The 22,593-nt window shown below is 33.1% G+C and overlaps 3 protein-coding genes across 11 annotated transcripts in view; 2 read left to right on the forward strand and 1 right to left on the reverse strand.

Annotated features, from left to right (window-relative positions):
* Window positions 1-944: 944 nt before the first annotated feature.
* Window positions 945-7,274, forward strand: LOC106125674 (uncharacterized). The gene is made up of 10 exons (XM_013322956.1): window positions 945-1,109; window positions 1,361-1,567; window positions 2,232-2,315; window positions 2,835-2,945; window positions 3,549-3,759; window positions 4,377-4,447; window positions 5,040-5,156; window positions 5,625-5,687; window positions 6,087-6,252; window positions 6,811-7,274. Exons 1-10 carry the CDS (start codon window positions 1,074-1,076, stop codon window positions 6,981-6,983), a joined length of 1,239 nt encoding a protein of 412 aa, XP_013178410.1. The 5' UTR covers window positions 945-1,073; the 3' UTR covers window positions 6,984-7,274.
* A 490-nt stretch (window positions 7,275-7,764) lies between these two features.
* Window positions 7,765-9,582, forward strand: LOC106125687 (uncharacterized). Its single transcript, XM_013322976.1, has 3 exons — window positions 7,765-7,897; window positions 7,970-8,176; window positions 8,365-9,582. Exons 1-3 carry the CDS (start codon window positions 7,865-7,867, stop codon window positions 9,418-9,420), a joined length of 1,296 nt encoding a protein of 431 aa, XP_013178430.1. The 5' UTR covers window positions 7,765-7,864; the 3' UTR covers window positions 9,421-9,582.
* Window positions 9,583-9,801: 219 nt separating this feature from the next.
* Window positions 9,802-22,593, reverse strand: part of CalpA (calpain A) — a 32,229-nt gene continuing 19,437 nt past the window's right edge. For 6 of the 9 annotated variants that reach the window (XM_013323104.1, XM_013323106.1, XM_013323108.1 and 3 more), the window contains 15 exons: window positions 22,336-22,470; window positions 21,706-21,874; window positions 20,993-21,174; window positions 20,316-20,429; window positions 19,895-20,001; window positions 19,543-19,652; window positions 18,638-18,834; window positions 17,863-17,970; window positions 17,499-17,541; window positions 16,789-16,918; window positions 14,607-14,810; window positions 13,592-13,719; window positions 12,790-12,911; window positions 11,824-11,897; window positions 9,802-10,634 (listed from right to left, as the gene is read on the reverse strand). In XM_013323104.1, coding sequence (XP_013178558.1) covers window positions 10,552-10,634; window positions 11,824-11,897; window positions 12,790-12,911; window positions 13,592-13,719; window positions 14,607-14,810; window positions 16,789-16,918; window positions 17,499-17,541; window positions 17,863-17,970; window positions 18,638-18,834; window positions 19,543-19,652; window positions 19,895-20,001; window positions 20,316-20,429; window positions 20,993-21,174; window positions 21,706-21,874; window positions 22,336-22,470 — 1,906 coding nt within the window. In that variant the 3' untranslated portion in view covers window positions 9,802-10,551. Of the gene's footprint in view, window positions 10,635-11,253; window positions 11,333-11,823; window positions 11,898-12,789; window positions 12,912-13,591; window positions 13,720-14,606; window positions 14,811-16,788; window positions 16,919-17,498; window positions 17,542-17,862; window positions 17,971-18,637; window positions 18,835-19,542; window positions 19,653-19,894; window positions 20,002-20,315; window positions 20,430-20,992; window positions 21,175-21,705; window positions 21,875-22,335; window positions 22,471-22,593 lie in introns of all 9 variants that reach the window. The other 3 variants (XM_013323109.1, XM_013323103.1, XM_013323102.1) reach the window with 2 other exon arrangements.

Genomic DNA, 22,593 nt, shown 5'->3' on the forward strand with positions numbered 1-22,593 from the left:
TCGCATTCTTGAGGGTAGGCTCCGAGCTCCTCAGTGGAGTATAGTGTGTCCGTATAGTGAGCTTGATGATGACGATTTGTTTTGCTTCAATGCATATTGTCTTGTTAGCAATTTTCTAAATATTTTACTAACAGAGAGGAGCTAATCTCTTTCCAGTGTTATTCTTTTTCTCAAGACAAGAGTGGCACTACTACTCCAGTTCTATCAGAAAATATGATCTATCAAATAAACAAACTGGAACAAATAAGCATTTATCAAAGTTGGGGTATTTTGTTGGTGAACTCAACAATAATGGTATTATTACGAAAGCAATGAGCATTATGTTGCGTTCTTAAAATATGTTCGCTTTAGTCAGAAGATTAAATAAAGTTGCAATTAACGAAATTGTTTTATTTTTCCAAAATTGTTTTCCCTCGAATAATACTTTCAAACGTCAAAACGGAAATTGACAGATTGATTTTTTTAGGTTGGTAGCAACGTAGACTTGTTCATAATATTGCTAGCATTGAAAATGTCAATTTTTATTCTCCGTTTGTGTATCTAATTAGTCAAGAGTCCCATCTCTTATTTTATATACTCTTTGGAGTATACTATAGATGTCATGTCGGATGTTGTCAAAAATCCTGAAAGCTGAAAGCAATCAGAACAAGATGAACAGAGCAGCAGATATATACTCTTATTTACTTTTATTTATTTAGATATATATTCTTATTATATACTCTTTGGATGATACCGTGTTGCGCCGCTTAGCAATTTAATTTTCCCAACAATCTACTTTCGAAATTGTGTACTTTTAATATTTCATAAATACACAATAAGAATTTATTCTTTCATAAATAAATCGTAATTATGAACGACTAAGTTTTTATTTATTAAATCTCACCCCGTACGACTTTTTTACTCTTTGATATTCATCTTTGCCAATGTCAATATGTCAAATTGTCTTCAGTGATTAATTATTTCATTTCATTCCTGCAGTTTTGCATTGTTGTTTTGATTGCTTCTTTGGTGTTAAAATACTATAAAATCCTTTGAAAATACCATAAATAATAAGTTAAAAGGCTTGTATCAAAATGTCAATTATTACGGTATCTGGATTGCCTCCCCGCGTAAGTATTTCATTTGTGTATATAATCACAGTTTCTTTTTAACAGATATTTCTTTGCCATTATTTCTACCTTTAATTAATTCTTATATTTATATTATCTCTTATCTATTTCAAGGAGGAATTAAGTCACGTTTACTAGTTTTAAATTAAAAATTGAAGAAATTACCGTAGCCATTTTAACTTATAAAAGCTTTGATTATGTTAAAATTGATTGCTGATTGAAGTTAGAATAGTTTAATATTTTTGTTGCAGTGGGATATGAAATTGTTGGTGAGAAAATTAATACATCCAATAAGAGGAATTTTTGAAGTACTTACTATCCAATGTACCAAAAGCACTAGGACTGGTTATGTACGTCTGTCGGAAATGCTCGACCCACAGACAGTCGTGAATAAAATAAACAATTTTTCATTTGGTAAAATCAAACTGCATGCTAGAATACCTGATGATGAACCAACAGTAAGTTTTTAGGAAATTTTATTTCACTCTGGCCCTAATATACTTGTCATAAAATTTACTATCTAAATATTACTTAGTTAAATTCTACGAAATGGCGCGGGTGTCGATGGCTCAGAGGTTAAGTACTTGACATGCAATCTGGGTTTGAATTCTGACATGTGAAGGGAAACTTTGTGATGCACCCTGCACATATCTGAGAAGACATACCCACATTTGGCGAGTGTAGTTGACTATGGGCTAGTAACTTCCAACTTAGGGCAGCCTATGAGCCTCTCGGTGAGCTGATGATGATATTCCATCAAATAGATTTGTTTATATACCTAGGTAAATTGGTATCCTTTATATATATGTATATTTTCATTGATAAGTTGAAGATAAAGCTGTAATAAAAAAAATAGGGTTGAACCGAGAACATATTGTCCTTATATTATTCAAACTTTCATGTGACATTGTAATAAACATATATAAAACGGCTAAAACACTCATATGTATGTGCGGTGGCTACACCAATTAGCTAATGATCCTGATGGGCATGAAACAAGTTGGTGCTGCCACCGTATGAACAAACATGAGTGTTTTAGCCATTTTTATATAAGTTTAATTTCACCTGCATCTCATTTTAAATGATTAATGTTTAAAAATAAATTTTGATTTAATTTTCCAGTTACCCAGCGTAGTAAAGCCTCTCGGAATGCCAAACAATCTTCGCAGAGCTTACGGTATAGCTAACGAAGGTACATCGGGAGAGGTAAATAATGTAATATATACATGAAAATATATGTTACAAGGTTATGTTTAAATTATTATGTAAAACTAGCGGTCGCCCGCGATTCCGTCCGACCGGAATTAAACAAATCATAATTAGTATGTGTTCGTCCAGACTATGCTCTATATGTATGCCAAATTTCATAGAGATCTGCTTAGTAAGATTTAGAATTTAAAATATTGTTTCAATATTATTGATAAATTAGACATATTGCAAATTACTTAATAACTACAGTACTGCATATTGTTTGAATTCCCTTGAGTTAAATATCTCTTTCTCATACTTTTTTATGGAAAGGGGAAGAGACAAATTACAGAACAGTGTAATTTCATTAGTCAAGTTGCCTATTTAGTACATAGATTATTGGTTTACCAGACTATCTTATTGTTATGGTTATGTACCTCAAAAGGAACAAAACGGAACCCTTATAGGATGATCACTTTGTTGTCCGTCCGTCTGTCAAGATTTTTTTATTGTATTTATCTGATTGCCAATTTCCAGGTGTTACATGCAGCGCACACTGAGATTATGGAGGAACTACAATCAAAGTATGCTGGTTTATTTAAACTGAGTAAGACAACTGGTCATAAACTACTGCAAGCAATTGCCGAGGTTTGTGTCTGAATTCATACAGTTTTCTCTTATCTATATATAATTTAAAATTGGAGTGTCTGTAATATAAAAAAAGTTTGCAAACATGATGTTTTTGTGTTGCTGATAAAGAAAAATCTATTTTTTTTTTGTCTATCTTCCTGTTTGTAAAGCCTAGTTTGTTCTGGGTAAACTCAGAAATAGCTTGACCGAGTTCAACTGGACTTTCATGAGAAGGTAGATGCATGTTGGTATATTATATGTGACCTTCTTTTTTCTTATATTTTTTTATTTAACTCCACACAATATTGAGTTATATAGCCAAAAGATTGTAAGTGTCAGTTTTGTTTTCAACTTTTTTTTTATATTTTATATTAATGCATATATTATATATTACTAACTGTCGACCGCGACACCGTCCGCGCAGGATTAAAAAGTAGATAGCAGCCGATTTTCAGTACCTACTGAATATGCATATAAAATTTCATAAGTCAGTCAATTTCGGAGGAGTATGGTAACTAACATTGTGACATGAGTATTTTATATATAAGATTTATCTCAGTGGATATTTTTACTGAGTTTTACCTAAACGTAGAATAAATTTCCTTATTTGGTTGGTTCCAGGACTTATTAAATGAAATGCGATGGATTATGATAAAAGCAAAAGATGTTAATACAAGCTACAAACTGACTAAACAGTACAGGAAGTTGCACCCACATCACTGTGATTTCAGTTTGATTTTGTCAAAGTTTAATAATATTGAAAGGGCAGCGGGGAAACCTCCATCCGGACTAAACCAGGATGACCTAGTCATGCCTACCGACAGACCTTATGGTATGTAATTTTTACTTATTCTTATATCTTTTTTATTGATTGTGATACTATTAGCAGTGCGCGACTCCGTCTGACGTTTAATCGACGTTCTTACGGTGAAGGAAAACATCGCGATGCTTGCACATATCTGAGAAGAATTTCAATAATATGTGTAGTCAACCAACCCGCACTGGGCTAGTGTGGTTGACTATGGCCTAGTCACCCATGATTTAGGGTAGGCTACGGGCACCTCGGTGGGGACGTATAGTGAGCTGATGATGATGATGACTCCGTTCGCGCGGCATTAAAAAAATAAGTAGTAGTACAAGCTATGTTCTACATCTATGCCAAATTTCAGCGAGATCTATGAAATAGTTCTGAAGACATCTTCAAACATCCATCTATCCATTTAAATTTTGGGATTTATAATACTACTAGCTGTCGCGCGCGACTCCGTCTTCGAATTAAAATAAAAACTTAATAAGTAGCCTATCTGTTGAGCCGTTCCGGAGATACCTCCAAACAAACCATCCATCCACCAACATTCACATTTATATTATTAGTAAGCTGTAAGATAAAGATAGGTTAATGTTACTTAACAGACAGGACGGTTAGAAAATTATATTTTTTTCTTGTAGTTCTGTCTAACATGCCGTTGGATAAAGTTCAAGTTATTTGCACAAAGTATGCAAAATCTATAAGCTTAAAGGTATGTAATACTTCATATACTAACAACTGCTTTTATCAAAAAAAAAATAGTTTGTTTTCTTTTGACACTAGTTATTACAAAAAAATATTAAGGGAATTACTATAAAAAATTAGACAATGTTTCAAATACATTTATAATGAAAACCTGCACATATCTGTAAAGTAATTCAAAGATATATGTGAAGTCAACCCGCACTGTGCCAGCATCGACTGTCACTAACTTAGGGTAGGCTCCGAGCCCCTCAGTGGGGACGTATAGTGAGCTGACGTCATTCAAAGGGTTAAAACATGTGTTTAAATAAACAGTGTCAAATTATCCTATTGGAGTATAAATTGTTGCATTATACATGAATGAATTTAATAAAGATGTGTTCGGTAGCTCAAGGGTTGACTTGACTTGCAATCTTGCAGGTCTTGGGTTCGAATCCCGCAATGTACCAATGTGTTTTTAGATTTAAATAGGTACATTTATAAGACGTTATTACTGTGAAGAGATTCAAAGATATGTTGACTATGGCCTAATAACTTAGGGTAGGCTCCGAGCACCTCAGTGGGGATGTATGTCAGTTGATGATATGTTTGATATGATTTAGCTACAAAACCACATAAGTGATTTAAAAACGACCACAAATGAGGAACCGATGGAGGAGGAGTTGGCTGTGCAGAAGGTCAGGCAAGAGTTGAAGAAAATCATTCCTTACATACCTATGGTAAGTAATACATGCCAATTTCAGTTGGCACGTCGAATTAGACAGTACTCTTTGTCACGACGTGCCAAATAAAATACTGGGTACTAATATCATATACTAGCTGTCGACCGCGACTCCGTCCGTGCGGAATTAAAAACAAATTTAATAAGCCTATGTGTTCTTCCAGACTATGTTCTACATCTATGCCAAATTCCATCAAGATCTGTTCAGCCGTTCCGGAGATATCTTCAAACAAACGTCCATCCAAACTTTCGCATTTATAATACTAAGAATTGTTAATTTGTTTGTTTTGGTTAAACTTAACAAATCAATAGACTTAAGAATATTTAAGCTAAATTTTTATTTTATTTTTTCAATAGAAATTAAATTTTAATTCACATATAAAAGAGATTTCACTTTCTTTCGTCTCTTTCTATCTAGTTGGATTAGAAAGAGATGGAAAGCTATATATATATATTTTTTTTTCAGATGGTACAGATAGTTGTGAAGGACAACATATTGCAGAAGAAGAGTATGTATTATAGAGTCAGAGTGAGTATATAAGATTTTCTTAACATACAACAAGTGTATGGTTCGAAAAAATAATTTTTAAAGTAAAGTACTGAAAATCTTGAACAATTCAAAGCAAAAACGCGCCTGCGTCTGTGCAAAATTAAAAAGAAAGTAATCCATGTGTTCTTCCAGACTATGTTCTACACGTCAAAGTTTCATCGAGATCCATGCAGCTATTCCAACAAACATCCATCCATACATCCAAATATTCGCATTTATAATATTAGTAAGATGTACGATGTTTTTGTTAACAAAATTTAGGTTCTTTTTTTTGGGTGACAAAGTATACACCACCCAGCACCTGACTTAGGGTATGCTCCGAACACCCCAGTGGGGACGTATAGTGAGCTGATGATGCATTAAATTGCAATTATTCAGATCTACGGCGAGCCGTTCCTACCGAATAAGGACATGATGCTGAAGTTCCTGAAGAAGTACCACGCGGTGAAGATGTACCGGAGCGACCGCGCATTCAACCTAATGCACTGCAAGGTGCCGCTCACCACCTTGCCCAAGTTCGCTGATGCTGACGGCACTAATATATGTAAGTAGAGATTTTTATACATACAATCTCAAACATCACAACTGAGGGGCGCTGCTATCGCGGTTTCATCTGTCAGAATATATATGCTATAAGTCAACCGCAACCCGTTCGCGTAGAATTAAAAAAAAAACTAATAAGTAGCCTATGTATTCTTCCAGAGTATATTCTACATATATGTCAAATTTTATCCAGGTCCGTTCAGCTGTTCCGGAGATATCAAACAAACATCCATTTATCGATCTAAACATTCGCATTTATAATATTAGTAAGATATTGTTAGTTTCTGAAACCAAAATCTCTGTATAAAAATATCGTCGTCCCGGTCATTATTGAACGAAACAAAAATAATATGTTTTAAATGTGGATCTTGGTCTCAGAAACCCATGGTTAGTCATAGATTACATAAAAGATTAAAATGACATGACAGCTGGAGTCAAAAAAAGGACTTGTGACATTTTTTGATGCTGACAGGGGGGCGCTAGTGAGTTATAATTTAGTTTCATTTATGGTCGTCTGTTCAAATCCTTGTCGTTCTGCAGTTACTTTTTTTATTGTCAGGCGGAGCTATTATGTACATCCGTCTATCAGACGTGGAGTACTACAAAGTGCCGGACACCATGGTGTCTGAGATGTTGTCGTTCAAGCCGGTGATGCCGGAACAGCCGCCATTGTCCACAAGCCAGACACATCCTCATGATGATTATGATAGTGAATGGAGTGAAAGTTGGTAGTTTTAAGTTATAATAAATTATATTAATGTTTGTATTTTGTTTTAATAATCCTTAAGATATTGTTATAGTTATAATACGTGAATAAAAATGTTTTACTTGTTTTTTTTTTTAAATATAGAACAGATTTACTTTCTGTATGTGTCCCGGCAAAGGTACGGTTAGATGTATCGGTAAGAATGTATTCGTTTTAGTCATTCCATTTGTATGAATTGCATGCAGTATTACGTAAATGTTTTAATATGGATGTAATCAGATTTCAAATAATTAAATTATTAAACTTATTCAAGTAAGTATTTTATTAATGTGTTTGATTTGTATCAATAAATAATCGTAGACAACTGTTATTTTATTCGTCTTGCGCATTTTAGGTTCCCTAGACCATTCACTTTTGTATTCCAAAGGTTTACATGGCAGAAATAAAAGCGGCTTGACCGGGTAAGTTCATAAGTGAAAAGTGGATTATTTTACAGGGTTTTAATTCATATACAGCATAATACATATATTTCATTCTTCTACATGTAACATGTGTAAAATTACCTTTAATATATCTTATTGCCCAAAAGACAAGACGTGAAAATTTTTCATCACAAATTTATTAGAAAGGAAAACAAAGATTGTAAAATTATGTAATTGCCTTTATACCGTTATTTCCTTTTAGCATTTGAATAATTTTTTTATAATCACATTTTTACGACTTCATGTTTTCGATTTGTTTTAAATAAATGCTTCTCCTCTTTGCTAAAATCGACATGTATTGTCATTTTAATCTTTGATAGGTTTGACAAATTTACCTGTTCACTTTTGAAATTTGAAAAGCGCTCGAACCTCGAACTTCGATCAAAACTTGCTACGCAGTTATTTACAAAGTTTTAAAAGCAAAAATGATGTTAACAATATTTGGATTACCACAAAAGGTATGTGATAATTGTTTCTCTAATTTATTTAAAAATGTTAAAGGTTGATAGAAAAACTGATTATTGTTTTAGATTACCTACAATAATTTAAAAAAGATAATTCATAAGGAATGTTATATTAGTCAATTTCTACTCGATGACTTTTTACAAGACTTGGATGGCAAGAAAAAAATAAAGATCTGTGTAGCTGATGATATTGAGGCTAATTTGGTGAAAAAAGGCCTGGATGGATACAAAATAGATAAAAATATTATCTCTGTGGTTCCAGTAGCTCCAAAAGTAAGTTGAAGATAACATAATTTAACTGAAAAGGCTATTTAAGCAGTTATAATCGCAATTGCTTTAGTTAATATTAATTTTCTAAGTTCTAAGTTAAAAAGTTCTGGTAAAACTGCAACTGATTTTCGTAAATTTAAAGTTTACAATATTAATAAAAACATTTACTAATTGATGAATTTACTTTTCAGATAGATACTGTTGAACAAAGCAGAGTTAATACAAAAGATACTGTCATTCCTTGTATTGAAAAGATTGATAACCAAGTGACAAATTCTTTCAAAGCTGTTTTGAAAGTAAAAAATTTTGCTACTGAAAATAAACCTAAAAAGAAGAAGACTAAAAAACGTAAAAAAAACAAGAAAAAGCGTTTACAGTTAGCAAAACAAGCTACAATGATGGATTCAATTAAAACAGAAACACCCATCTTAATAGGGGATTTGATTGTCCAACATCCGGTGAAAATTGAAAAAGATTTGATAAGCAATCATGTACAGATTAAACCAACAGTAAGCCAAACAGCTAGCACTGACCAGATAAAAGAAGACACCCCTAGTAGCAGGAGTGTTCCTCTTAAACAGACTATTAAGAGAAAAAAACAGTTGAATAAATCTGATGAACTTGAGATAGATATGACAGAGAAGAAACGGTTTAAATTTGATGTTTCCGCAATTGAATCTACAAAGGAAGAGTCATGTGTTTGTGTGGTTATAACATGTGGTCTAACTGGTCACTTAAGCAAAGATGTAGCAGACTTTGTTTTAGATTCTATTCGTAATAAGTTGATAGAGGATTCTAAGATCGAAACAATACATATTCCAGTGTTTACAAAAAATCCTATTTACATAGATGGGACTGTTAAATTGTTTTGTGAGGATGAAAATGCATTTGATTGGCTTGAACCAGTTGTAGTTAATCCTGATTTAATGGGAGGTATGCCATTAATTATAAACAAGGTCAATTTAAAAGGAAAGTTTTTATGTGGGATCGTAATACCTGATAGAGAAGACATATTGAAAAATCCATGTTTTATATTACACTTATTGAGTAAACAAAATCTTTGGATTGATGTGAACAGTTGGCAGTTTGTAGGAAGTGAACCGCGGTCAAAAAATTATTTTATGAAAGTGTTAATCCCTAAGGATCATTTGAATATATTAGGTAGAAAAAAAAACAAAATGGCATATTGTTTAGGTTCAGTGTATGTGAAGTTTATAGGACAAGCTAATAGATTAGCAAAAAGTTAAAGATTTATTAATTTTTGTGATTAAATGTGATAAAATCTTAGTGAGAAAGAAGGTATAAAGGCTTTATCTCTGATCTGGAGATTAGGGATGTATTTTCCCTTGTTGCTGTTGAAATTTAAAGTGAGTGTTTTAAAATATTTTTCTGTGTTCTAAAAACATTTGTAACTTTGCTATAATTTAGCAAGTTATATTTTTTTCTATATTTGTTTTATGTAAAAATTTTTTTTTGTTGTAAGATTTTTTTTCACAACTTGTGTTTGTTACTCAGACTTGTGTTTACATTGCTAAATGAATTTTTCTCCATCAGTTTGTAAAATTATGAAAAATGTTTTTGAATCGCTAAAGGTTTAGTAGATAAAAAAATTAAACAAAAAATTAATCAATGAAACATTTAATTCAGATCTCAAATTTAAATACAAAATATAAAATGTCATACATATTTTTATAATAAAAAATTTTAGAATAAAAATGCATTGTCTGACGACAAATGTTACAAAGTGCCCGCGATACAAAAATAATAAATATACGAAATGCTGTTTGTAATCGCACAGTAACTAAAAGATGACGGAACCTCAGCATTACCAACATGAGAAAACTAACGTCAACAAAATGGCGGCGTAAACGTCATTCATAACTGACAAACTTATATCATATCAATACAAGTTTTTGTTTTTATTTTTTTTGTTTTTCTTTTAGTTGTCAAGTCTATGGCAGCTAAAGTCCCTTGTTTTTTGTGAATAATGAAAGTAGCTATTGGAATGAAAAGTCGGTGGATAGAAAAAAATACTGTCACAATTGTACTTAACAAAACAATTCACAATTAATAATACACATTATATATTTTTTAACAGATTATAAATTCAATACAGTATATGTACCCGTATAGTTAAATAATTTGTGACTACATTTTTTTGAGGTTGCCATATTAAATCAACGATTGCAATTTTTTTTTAGCTTTTTAATTTTTTTTTAATTATCTTAAATGACAAAAATTTATAAATGCAATTGAATAATTCCATAACTTTGCTATAGTTTATAAAATATCTTTCTTTAATATAATCTATATAGGCCGGGTTAAATAGTGCGCTTAAATTAGGACCGTATTTTTATAGTAATAAGGCATTTTATCATCTATGAGTAGACTGTGCGATTCAGCCATTCTTCCAGAGAGAATGTAGCGTATTCTCCACCTGAAGATCTCCCTTTAAAGGTATCTGAAAATATATATAAATATATTAAAAATATATAAGAGTTGGTTTACATCGGAACAGTTAGTAAGCAGTTAGCGTGGTGGAAATCTACAACACCTCATTTTTTCCCTAAGTAAAAAAAATCATTTTAAATTGTGAGGGTAGTTGTAGATGTCCTAAAAATGACAAATACCGTCTACTGACAGGTTTATGGTTTTTGATTTTTTTTAATTATAAAAAGTAAAAATTCTACCATTAATTTCTGTAGTAGACGGCATGAAGAAAGAATAGTTGGAACTGTTTTTTTTTAATCTTACATTTTATGCTAGAAAATAAGAAAAAATACATTAAATTAAGTATTCAGATTCAATACTAATATTAAAAAAGCTAGGAAAATAACTAATAAGTCACACTGCCAGAACAAACAAAAAAAAAACAATTTTATTTAATCTGAATTAAAGAAATAGTACAATCTTTTGAGTTCGCACGTCCAAAGAAACATTTCAGACGTACCAAATCAATTATCAAGTACTATAAATGTATAAATACACATTTGTGTTCATGTTTCGTCAGTGTGAATTTAACAAGAGACAGTTCCAACACATCTCCAGTGTGCAGTATACAGATTCCTAACAAATCGTACTGTTCAGTTGCGAAGCGATGTCCTCTTCACGAGTTCAGCTGCAGTTCACGTTCGAGATTCTCGAGCGGCTCATTGTTTGCTGTTTTTTTATTTTATTTATTACTATATTACCTTAATAACTATTAATTACCATATATAGAAAAAAAGAAGACAATATTTATAAAAATAACTATCATCCGCGACTCTGTCCGCGTTTTAAAAAAAACTAATTAGTAGCCTGTGTGTTCATCCAGACTATATTGTACATATGTCAAATTCTTCCTTTCAAAAAAACATCAAGTTGGATTGTTGTCAAGCGCTAGCTTATTCGATATAAAGACATCCATCCATACATCCTTACATCCAATAATTGGCATTTTGAATACAAGATAACATTTACTAATGAAATCTACGTAAGAAAATAAATACACGTGATTTAGCCTAATCTCTTTCTCGTGATGTTTTGTGATTTTTTTCACGAACCCCGGAGGCTCTATTTCATCGAGTTCGTTCAATGTATAAAGGTTTGATGCTTATAAGAAATCTACACTAAGGGTATGTTTAAGTGATCACTGAATGCTGATAACTCACCGATCATGGTCTTGAGTCGCACAGAGCACATGATGAAGTCATCGAACTGAATGTAGCCGTCACTGGATCCGTATCTAAGAGTTTAAACAACAAAATTAAATATTATACATAGTTTTTATTGTGTGATGCCTGTAGGAATGTCTATTTGTTCTTTCCCCTGAATGAGATATTGAATTAAAAAAAAAACAGTAAAATAACCTTTACATACAGGACATATAAATAAAGCTATCATTTACTTAATATGTAGGTCAAGTTTTCATTGATATGTCATCAGTAAGAAAATAAACCCACGTGATATCTCATTTCAGCCGCTCTTTTATCTCGTGATGTTTTGTGATTTTTTCGCTACCCCAATAAAAAAAACAATAAATATATTCGAGAGAAAGATTACCTACTTTGTCAAAGATCCGTATTTTTATTAAGACAAATATCGATATGTTTTTTTAAAGGCAAAAAAAGCCTTAGGGTACCGACAGACTTAATACTAGATGCCTGGTGTGTTGTGGTCAGGCTTCTAAGTGAACACTTGATATAAGGACTTTTATATTTGTGTGTGTGCATGTATGTATGTAAACAGTGGTAGAGCCCGCTTTAATATGTTCGCACGAATTGTCCCGGCTCGCCCGGTCAAATACCACGACCGAAGATAGGCGACAAGTGGAAGCAAATCCGTGTTTCGTCTGATGAGTGTGCGTCCCGGAACCCTAATTTAGTCCTCTTTTCCCATTCCCACCCTTTTTCTTACAAGGAAAGGATAGGAAATGGAAGTGGACTTTCCGGATGAGAGGATGCACGGAAAGGGAAAATATGTTCTTTATGTGCATCTTCTCCTCCGTCGATTAAAGATAGGCAACGCATATGCAATTGCGTATGTCTATGGGCAACGGTCACTTCGCTATTTCAGCGACTTCAGGTGACCGCTCGCTCGTTTGCCACCTTATAATATAAATAAAGAGTGTATATTACCTGTGTGCGAGCACATTAAGGACGTGAGCGTTGACCGTGTACCCGGCGGAGTGCAGCGCGTCTCGCAGATTGTGTGCGGGGATAGCGCCGCGACCCTCAGTGTCGTACAGACGGAATACAGCCTAAAATATATACAAAATAATCACCAATTCCTCGGAATTCGACAATAATAAATAAATATATTAAAAATAGTACACATTTTTACATATTAACTGTGTCTTTTAGGTTAGTTTCTTAAATAGGAGTACAAAGGTTTTGCTACGGTGATAAGTGATGATGATCTTTCATCATGACCTACGTAGCCGCTTTCAGGGCTCGGAAACTAATCTTTAGAGTGATAAGGATGTAATTGGTTGTCTTCGATACATAAATTTCGCTTTTAGAGCGTCGGTTGCTCAGATGTTTAGGCACTTGACTTGTAATCTGCAGTACTGGGTTCGAATCCTGCAATGTGTTTTTCGATTTTTGATTTACATGTGTACATTTATTCGACGTTCTTACGGTGAAGGAAAACATCGTGATGCTGCACATATCTGAGAAGTAATTCAAAGATATCTGTGAAGTCAACCTGCACTTGGCCAGCGTGGTTGACTATGGCCTAATCACCCTTAACTTAGGGTAGGCTCCGAGCCCATCGATGGGGACGTATAGTGAGCTGATGATGATGATACATAAATTTGAATTTCTTCTCAGATTGTAGACATCACGATGTTTTTGGCACTCCAAAAATATTAATATTAAAGTATCAAGATTTTATTTAAAAATCATATACGATACGAAAAAATATTAAAAATAATCTTACCCTCCAGTTACGTAGATCGATCCATAGAGTTTTGAACTCGTCAAATCCTAATCCGCCGGAGTTATCTTTGTCCAACATCGCAATCATACTGCGACACACCTCTTTGGAGAAACCTTGACCTTTTAACTCTGTTAAATACAAAATTATTATATTAATATACATATAATATTTGAAGAAATACTGAAAAAAATAATTGAAAATGTATTACTAAGATAAAGTACCAAAACTATTTGAACCTCGTATACGTGCGAATGATTTTGATACTTTTTGATAAAAATATAACTTAATAATACATTTTCGTAAAACAATCTTAAATTTAATTTATGGAAATGGAGGTGTTTTATACGTAAAAAAAGATAAAAATAAAAAAATTAAATTTTTTAAAATGCCCATTTTTGTGCCGTAACATACATGCCGACGTGAAGCGTTCAGAAATTTAAACGAATACAAAATGTTGTATTCGTTTATATTTCAATGTGTTAGTTTGCGTAACATAAAAATATTTGGAAAATAATGCCTTAAAAATATACAAAAAAATACAGCATTATTTAACAAATAATAAACACAGATAATACATAGATTCTGGAATAAAAAAATAAAAAAACAGATATAAAAACAGCTGTCAAAAATTGCGCGCGAAAATAGACATTTTAAAATGGCGCGTCCCTCCATTTCTATAAAATATTTCGTTCGGAAATCGACGATGCATGCAACTCGCTGTCTCTTCCTGGAAAATATCAAATTATTAATAGTAATTTTATTAAAAAATATCATGAAAATACTATATTCATATTAAATAAAATAAAAAAATATCTATCTGTATATAAAATTAAAAAAAAAAACTCAACCCTACTTATACTGTACATTAATTTTATCAGCTTTAGTATATTAAATAAAAACTAAAGTAAAAAAAAATATTACGAACTATTTCACAAATAAATCTAAACATAATTTATTTTATAGGTCCTTTGACAATAAAGACCGCAGTATCACGGAACGTGTTAAAATGACAAACCTGGTTGAGGTTGCGGTTGATTCAGATGGACTTGCTCTTGTGTCTGCTGCTGTATCTGTTGCAGATCTACACCAAACTCCTTGCAGATTGGAGTACAGAGGGCGCACAGCAGCTGCTCCAGACAACCCTGCTCTGTAGGGCTCTGCCCCGGCCCCGGCCCCGGGACTCCGCCCCCGTCGTACGCGCCGTGACGCATCGCTAGCTCTGTGCCCCGGGATTTACTTACAATGATACACTTTTTATAACAAAAGTGAAAACGGATGAAATATACATTTTCACAAACCATTCCTTAAGTCATATAAAGCGTAAATTTTTAAATTTGTTTTAGAATTGAAGAGCCTTAACCAAAGACATATAAGAATATAGGCTGGTTGGTGAAAACGAAATAAATAAAAATACGACAAAATGCTATATATCTAACACTACTGAAAGATATGATAGGAAGGAATAGTATATGCTTAAATGTAATAAAAATAAACGAAAAAATAAAAAAAAAATTAAAGAAAGAAAATATAATATATAAATACACTACCAAAACTACTGGAAAGAACTACATAACGTACTATATGACAAAAATATATCTTATATCACTGATATTTACAATATTACTTATAAATAATATAAGTCATAACAAAAAAAATTAGATGACAAGGATCAAACAGTTTCAAACCAATATTTAGTTTGAAAACAAAATTCGAAACATATTAAAACATGTTTTCAACTAAATATTCATTTTGAAAACGAATTTTGGTAATTTTCTTTTTAGTTAAAAAAAGTATAAAAAAACATAACATGTACATAGCTTAATTAAGCAAAATTAAAAAAAAAGTTATATAAAATATTTATATATGCTTACACATATTAACTCGCGTGTCGCAAACACAAAGACAAGCGTTGTTTACACAAAAAGCGAACATCGAAAAGCTTCAAATGGGCATTTTAAAATAATTTTGTAAAAAAAAACATCAACAAATTGTTAATTTATTGGCTAATATTAATATTTCATAAAAAATATTTTGCTTATGTATTTTTAGATATTTATTAAAAGGAACCTTTGGCGCGAAATGGCTATCGTTACAAACTGTCAGAATGATTAGTAAGGGAACATAGTTATTTTTTTTGTAACTGAGTAGTGTTTGCCTTGAAGATACATTTACAGCTTCACCGGGTTTAAGGTGGCTGAGCGCAGATAACGCTTAGCCTGAACCTCGTTTAAGAGTAACAAGACTCGATGGCTCCCTCAGGAGCCTCGGCTCGGGTTGTTACTACGTTATAGTTACCGGATTAGTGAGGGGATAGAAACCTCGATATTTTAGTAAGGCTAGTGTTGCGCCAGTACACCGGCACAGTGTCGGATTTCCTTCCTAACATTATAAACAGTTTTTTCCGTAAAATGTTTAAAATGAATGTTATTTTATATTTAAATTTAAAAGTTTAATTACAATGAACAGAAACGGTTAATATGTAAAACTTTGTTACACGTAATTACAGCATAATTATTATAAAGGCTGATTTTTTTTGACAAAAATTTCAATTGGTTTGGGATTTTTTTTTTTTGCGCAAATTTTAAATATGTATATTATTTTAATATCAATCTTGTTATATACAATGTAATATCCCAAATACCATTATTTATTGCATGCAGGATCATAATACAAAAAATATATATTCAAACTACTTATTTAGATAAATTTCGTTACATGAGAGAGATAAAAGATATCACATAGGTGAAGTTAGAGAGAGACGTATACTATTTTCACTATTTCTCTTTGAATTTGTTTCCGTTCTCTCACATATTTAAGAAAAAATCCATTAAAAATTCTAATAAAATTAATAAATACTAAGTTTATTTGTCACGAAAATTTCATAATATTTCCTTTTTATAATTTTAGTGTATTTTGTATTGGAATAATACAATAATCTATATATAAAAATCGATTGCTGTTCGTTAGTCTCGCTAAAACTCGAGAAGGGCTAAACGAATTTATCTTAATTTGGTCTTAAAATGTTGTGGAGTAGGCTACAGGGAAGGTTTAAAACTTGGGAAAAATTCAAGTAATTTCCGGGAACTAATTATTTTTTTTCATTCCACGCGAACGAAGTCGCGGGCGATAGCTAGTTATTAAATAAACTTTCCGACCACCATAGTATTTAAAAAATTATTAATAGTAAAAGTACATACCTTCTCTCATAGCATAATCCAATATTTCCTTCAGTTCCTGCCAATCCACTTCTCCGTCATCTCCTGCGAGCCGGTTGAAGAAATCTCGCACAGGATCTGCCGGCTCTGGGTTCGGAGCTATTTCTTTTACCTTCAATATTATTTATTATATTAATTAAGTACGCAGAAGACAGGCGTCAAGTGGAAGCAATTCCGCGTTTCGTCTGATGAGTGTGCGTCCCGGAAGCCTAATTTTGTCCTCTTTCCCTTCCCATCCTTTTTCTTATAAGGAAAGGATGGGAAGTGAAAGTGGACTTTCCGGATGAGAGGATGCATGGAAAGGGAAAATATTTTCTTTATGTGCATCCTCTCCTCCGTCGATTAAAGGTAGGCAACGCATATGCAATTGCGTATGTCTATGGGCAACGGTCACTTCGCTATTTCAGCGATTTCAGGTGGCCGCTCGCTCGTTTGCCACCTTATGATATAAAAAAAAAAATTCTGAACAAAAAATACTAAATCCCAAACAGATGAGGGCGCCACAATCTTCTTTAATATAGCAACACTTTTCATGTCATTGAATTGTCTACGTTTTTTATCTGTGGTAAGATTTTTCACAATATATATCAAATCATAAACTCAACTCCTCACCATAGTTAAAATGTCCATGTAATGGCAATATTTTTTTTTAAATAAATTTGCTCTACGATTATGTACATATAAAAACATACCCTGTCATCAACATCGCCCATGCCGACATCTTCATCGTTCTCACTGCAAAAACATGTTTAATAATTAATTTCATTTTGAAAGTTCCAAAAATATACAAAAAAAAACTTTTGCAAATAAAACATTACAAATTTCTGAATAACCGAAACGAAAAAAAAAACATTTTTTAGGTTAAATTCTGTACTTTACTATTATAATATAATAAATGCCAATGTTTGGATGTATGTTTGTTAGAAGGTATCTCCAGAACGGCTGAACATAGACTACTAAGTTTATTATATACGCGCGAACGGATTCGCGGGCAACAGCTAGTTTAGTATAAAAAGATTTAGGAAATAATAAGACATATAATAAAATAATACTGACGTCATATTGTTGTCCTTTTCAGAGAAGACACGAAGCAAAAACTCTCCTTCTTCATCAGGCTCGAATGTGGAGGGCACGATCACGTACGAACCAGGCTCGAATTTGAACCTTAAAACGAAGAAAATAAGATTGAAAAATGTATATTATTTTGAATTTATAATCAAACACTGATATCTTGTGATATTTTAAAGTTGACTGAAGGGCGCTAGTGAGCTGTGATATTAAGTTTGACTTATGCTCACCGGGTCATATTTTTTTTTTATATCACAAGGGGGCAAACGTGCAGCGGGAACACCGAGATGTTCAACGACGCCCATGGACATCAGCAATACCAGAGGAACCGCTGATGCGTTAAATTAAATTTTCAATAAAAATCTAGATATAATTATTATATTATAAAAAATTTCAAAATTACAAATATTATAAATGTGAATGTTTGTATGTTTATTACAAAGTATTTCCAGAACGAATGCAAAGATCTCAGTGAAATTTGACATTGATATAGAACAAAGCCAAGAAGATCATATAGGCTACTATTTTTTTTTAAGTGCAGACAAAATCGTCGGAGACAGCTAGTCTAGATATAAAAACATCAAATTCTGTTCGTTTGTATTTCATATTTTGGTTTTGAAATTTTCGTGGAGGTCTAAGGAAGGTTTGAAAGGTGAGATAAATTCGAACAATCACTGGGGAACTAATTAAGTTTTTTTTATTGCACGCAGAGTCGTGGGCGATAGCTAGTAAATTAAAATGTTATTCATAATATTACACTCACCTAGCACTAACTTCTCTTAAATTAATAAAAGCTTGAGAACGTCCAACAGAAGCGTTGTATTTGAAGAAATTGACATCAAGAGGTTTTGGTACATGTCCGTAGTCCGGCAGCCGGTACACCGCGAACCCGATTGTAAGACATTCCAGTCCCTGGTGACGTTGTGAACGTCGGTTCTTCTGCATCAACGCTACTATAATCTGTGGAATTAAAGATATAACAAAATAGACACGACCATATTGAATTATTCAAAAAAACAAAGTGATCCTAAGGGTTCCGTTTTTTTCCTATGAGGTACGGAACCCTAAAAACTTGATAAACAGTTTAGATGTTTGTTAGAAGTTATCTCCAGAGCGGATGCATGGATCTCGATGAAATTTGATTTATATGTAAAACTAGCTGTCTCCCGCGACTTCGTCCGTGTGGACTTAAAAACATAACTATATCCTACTAATTTATATTTAATAAATGCTAAAATTTTAGATGTATGGATGGATGTTTATTAGAATGTATCTTCAGAACGGCTGCATGGATCACTCTAAAATTTAGTATAGATGTAGAACATAGTCGGGAAGAACACATTGGCAACTAATTTTTTTTTATTCCACGCGTGCGGAGTCCCAGGCGACAGCAAGTTCTACAGATATGTCTAATTTCATCGATATCCATTTAGCCGTTCTGGAGATACCTTCTAACAAACTTTTATCCATCCATCCATACAAACATTTATAATATTAGTAAGATACTAAGAATGATATTACTTATACATTCAAACCTAAATAAGCAAAAGTCTAAGGAATGCTGATAATTTTCTTGTTCATCCAAACGTTCAACTATATCGCTATCTCACTTATCTTAAGGTATATAAAAGAGATGACAATATATTTATATAAGCGGTGAATACTTACAGTACATTTATTCTCATCATCACCTTCGTCCACATCTTTCAATGTGACAGTGTATTGTGGATTCTTCCAGAAACTTTCCAGATAATTCCTGCATCCACCAGCAGTGACGCCTGAGAATAAAAAAATATCCATTCAAGAGGTTACATTTTGTAAACTATAGGAACACGGATAGTTCTCGCGCAAATCATAAAATCAGCAAACTGCATATAAAACGAATTCACAAAAATTCGCCAAATTAGCGAAATGACAAGCCAATATGCAGGTAGGTATTTCCCTTTCCTATGCAACACTGACTCTTCCCATTCTCTCTTTATAAGGAACGTGGTAAGGTAATTAAATTCTTTAACTATACCTCTGACCCATTCTCCTTCAAAGACGGACATCTCCCACTTCTTAGTGCAGCCCTCGGGACACTCCTCAGGGTCCAGAGAATCAGGATTCAAATTGCAAATCTCCACTCTGCAATAATATGGAAATAATAAAAAATGGATTAAAAATTACAATTATAGCTAACTGTCGCCCGCGACTCCGTCCGCGCGTAATTAATAAAAACTTGATAAGTAGCCTATGTGTTCTTACACACTATGTTTTATATGTATGTCAAATTTCAGCGAGATCCATGCAGCCGTTCTGGTGATAAATTCTAACATCCATCCATCCATACATTCGCATTTATAATATTAGTTTCCAACTATTTTGTAATGTTTTCCCTAAAAGAGACTAAAAGAGCAATGTAAATTTACTTTTAAAATATAAATTGATAGAAAAAATACCTTGAGAAATGATTAACAAAGTCTTTGAATGACATCCAGAATTCTCCATCATCATCAAATGTCAGACCAAGTTCTTCCTTCTCTGATTCTGGAATAAAACGCCATTCAGGTGACCTGGAAATATATCAAATTATTACTAACTATCGCTAAAAAAAACTTAATTATTAGACTATATTCTATATGTATGCCAAATTTCAGCAAGATCTATGCAGCCGTTTTGGAGATAACTTAATAACCATCCATCCATCTAAACTTACGCATCTATGTTAGTAAGATAAAAAAAAATTGTATATAACTCTGTTAAAATATAATCAACCAAGGTCATTAAATACATTATATAAAACCAATAAGTAATTTAAAGTTTGACTTATGCCCATATTGGGTCAATTGACGTTGTCAGTCTGAAAATTACATAAACAAAACGGCTAGTCTAGTTCTATTTTTGGCCAATAGATGGCACTATACATAAATATACTTTAACTAGCTGTCGCTCGCGACTCCGTCCGCGCGGAATAAAAAAATACTTAATAAGCAGATTATGTGTTCTTCCAGATTATATTCTACATATATGCCAAATTTCAGCGAGATACAGCTGTTTTAGAGATACCTTCAAGCAGACATCCATCCATCTAAACATTCGCATTTATAATATAAGTAAGAATGCCAGTGTTACTAACTTATCGCTCCACGGTCCGTTCCACTCAGCCTCGTTACCCCAAGGGTTGCGCAGACGCAGCAGAGGTATCTTGCCGGCGCGACCTGGTGTCTCAATGTCAACGTATTTGACACGTGTCACGGAGTACGCGTGACCTCTGATCAAACCAGCTGGTGTCTCCGCCTCCAAGATGTTGGGATCCGGCTGGAATGTTATATTAGTTGTTTCCATTAATTCTTAATTTTTTGTCAAATCGTTTAGTGGAAACGGACTTTAAAAATATTTGACTTTATGCTTGATCCATTAATTTTATCATCAGCTCACTATACGTCCCCATTGAGGGGCTCGGAGCCTACCCTAAGTCAGTGACTAGGCCATAGTCAATGCTGGCCCAGTCCGAGTTGACTACACACATATCTTTGAATTTCTTCACAGATATGTGCAGCATCACAATTTCCTTCACCATAAGAACGTTGGATAAATGTACGTATGCAAATCTAAAAACACATGAGTACACGGCGGGATTCGAACCTGGGACCTGCAGGTTAAAAGTCAAGTATTTAACCCCTGAGTCACTGACGCAATTATTTCATTAATGTCATTTTAAAGCCACGCCTATAGACGTTTATATTAATAATGGTCGGCTAGTGGAAAAAGCAGTTAAGGAAAGTACGGAATGTCCCTTATTATGACTTTTTGTAAATAATTTCTTGAAATAAATTAAATAGTAATTACCTCAATACTGCATCCCATAAGAGAGTTTCTTTCATATGCTTTTAGTAATATAGTATAGAAGTTAGGGGGCAGTTCCGCTACGTCGTACATCTCAGTGACGCCGCCGGTGAAGTCCTCCATCGCCTCGCAAGTGGAACCGCCCTTTAATGCTTCATATGACCCGTGCAGTCTGCATTTTTTTTTAATTCATTAAATTTTTTTGTAAAAAAAATTAACGAGAAAACTAAGCGTGATAAAATTTACAGTCAATTTTTTTTATTAAAAATTTACAGAAAAACACTATCCGAAACAAACACGGTTACGCAGACAGACAAAAAATTGCTTTTTTTCTAAGCAACATATACGAAATATGATTTTTTTCGATACACAAACACACCAATTGTATTAACATGTATAGATGTAGAAATAACGTAGACTAAATGTATTACTAATTTGATGATGAGTCGGTATGTTCGTATTGCGAAAAATCATAAAAACTAAAAAAAAATGTATAGATGACACAGGATTGGAAAAAAAATCTTATAACGTAATTATAAATAGCATCAAAAATCCCTATACAAACAAAAACAGGCACAAAATACAATGTCTTATAGCGAGTCCATTTATAATGGATCTAAGTGATAGACATACTTAGCATATGCTTTCTCCAAGAGTGCGCTCCAGAACTCGTTCCTCTCAGACGAGTGGAGGAAGACGAGCTTGCCGCGGTACGTCGGCAGCCTGTCGTCTATCACCACGTCCACCCACCGACCGTACTGCCAGAAACTGAAACATTCAAAATCTTATTTTTATATCTTCATCATCATCAGCTCACTATACCCCACCAAGGGCTCGAAGCCTACTCTAAGTTAAGGGTGATTAGGCCATAGACAACCACGCTAGCCCAAT

Source organism: Papilio xuthus, unplaced genomic scaffold, assembly GCF_000836235.2.
Source record: "Papilio xuthus unplaced genomic scaffold, Pxut_1.1 DF825783.1, whole genome shotgun sequence".
In the NCBI taxonomy this organism is placed as follows: Eukaryota; Metazoa; Arthropoda; class Insecta; order Lepidoptera; family Papilionidae; genus Papilio; species Papilio xuthus.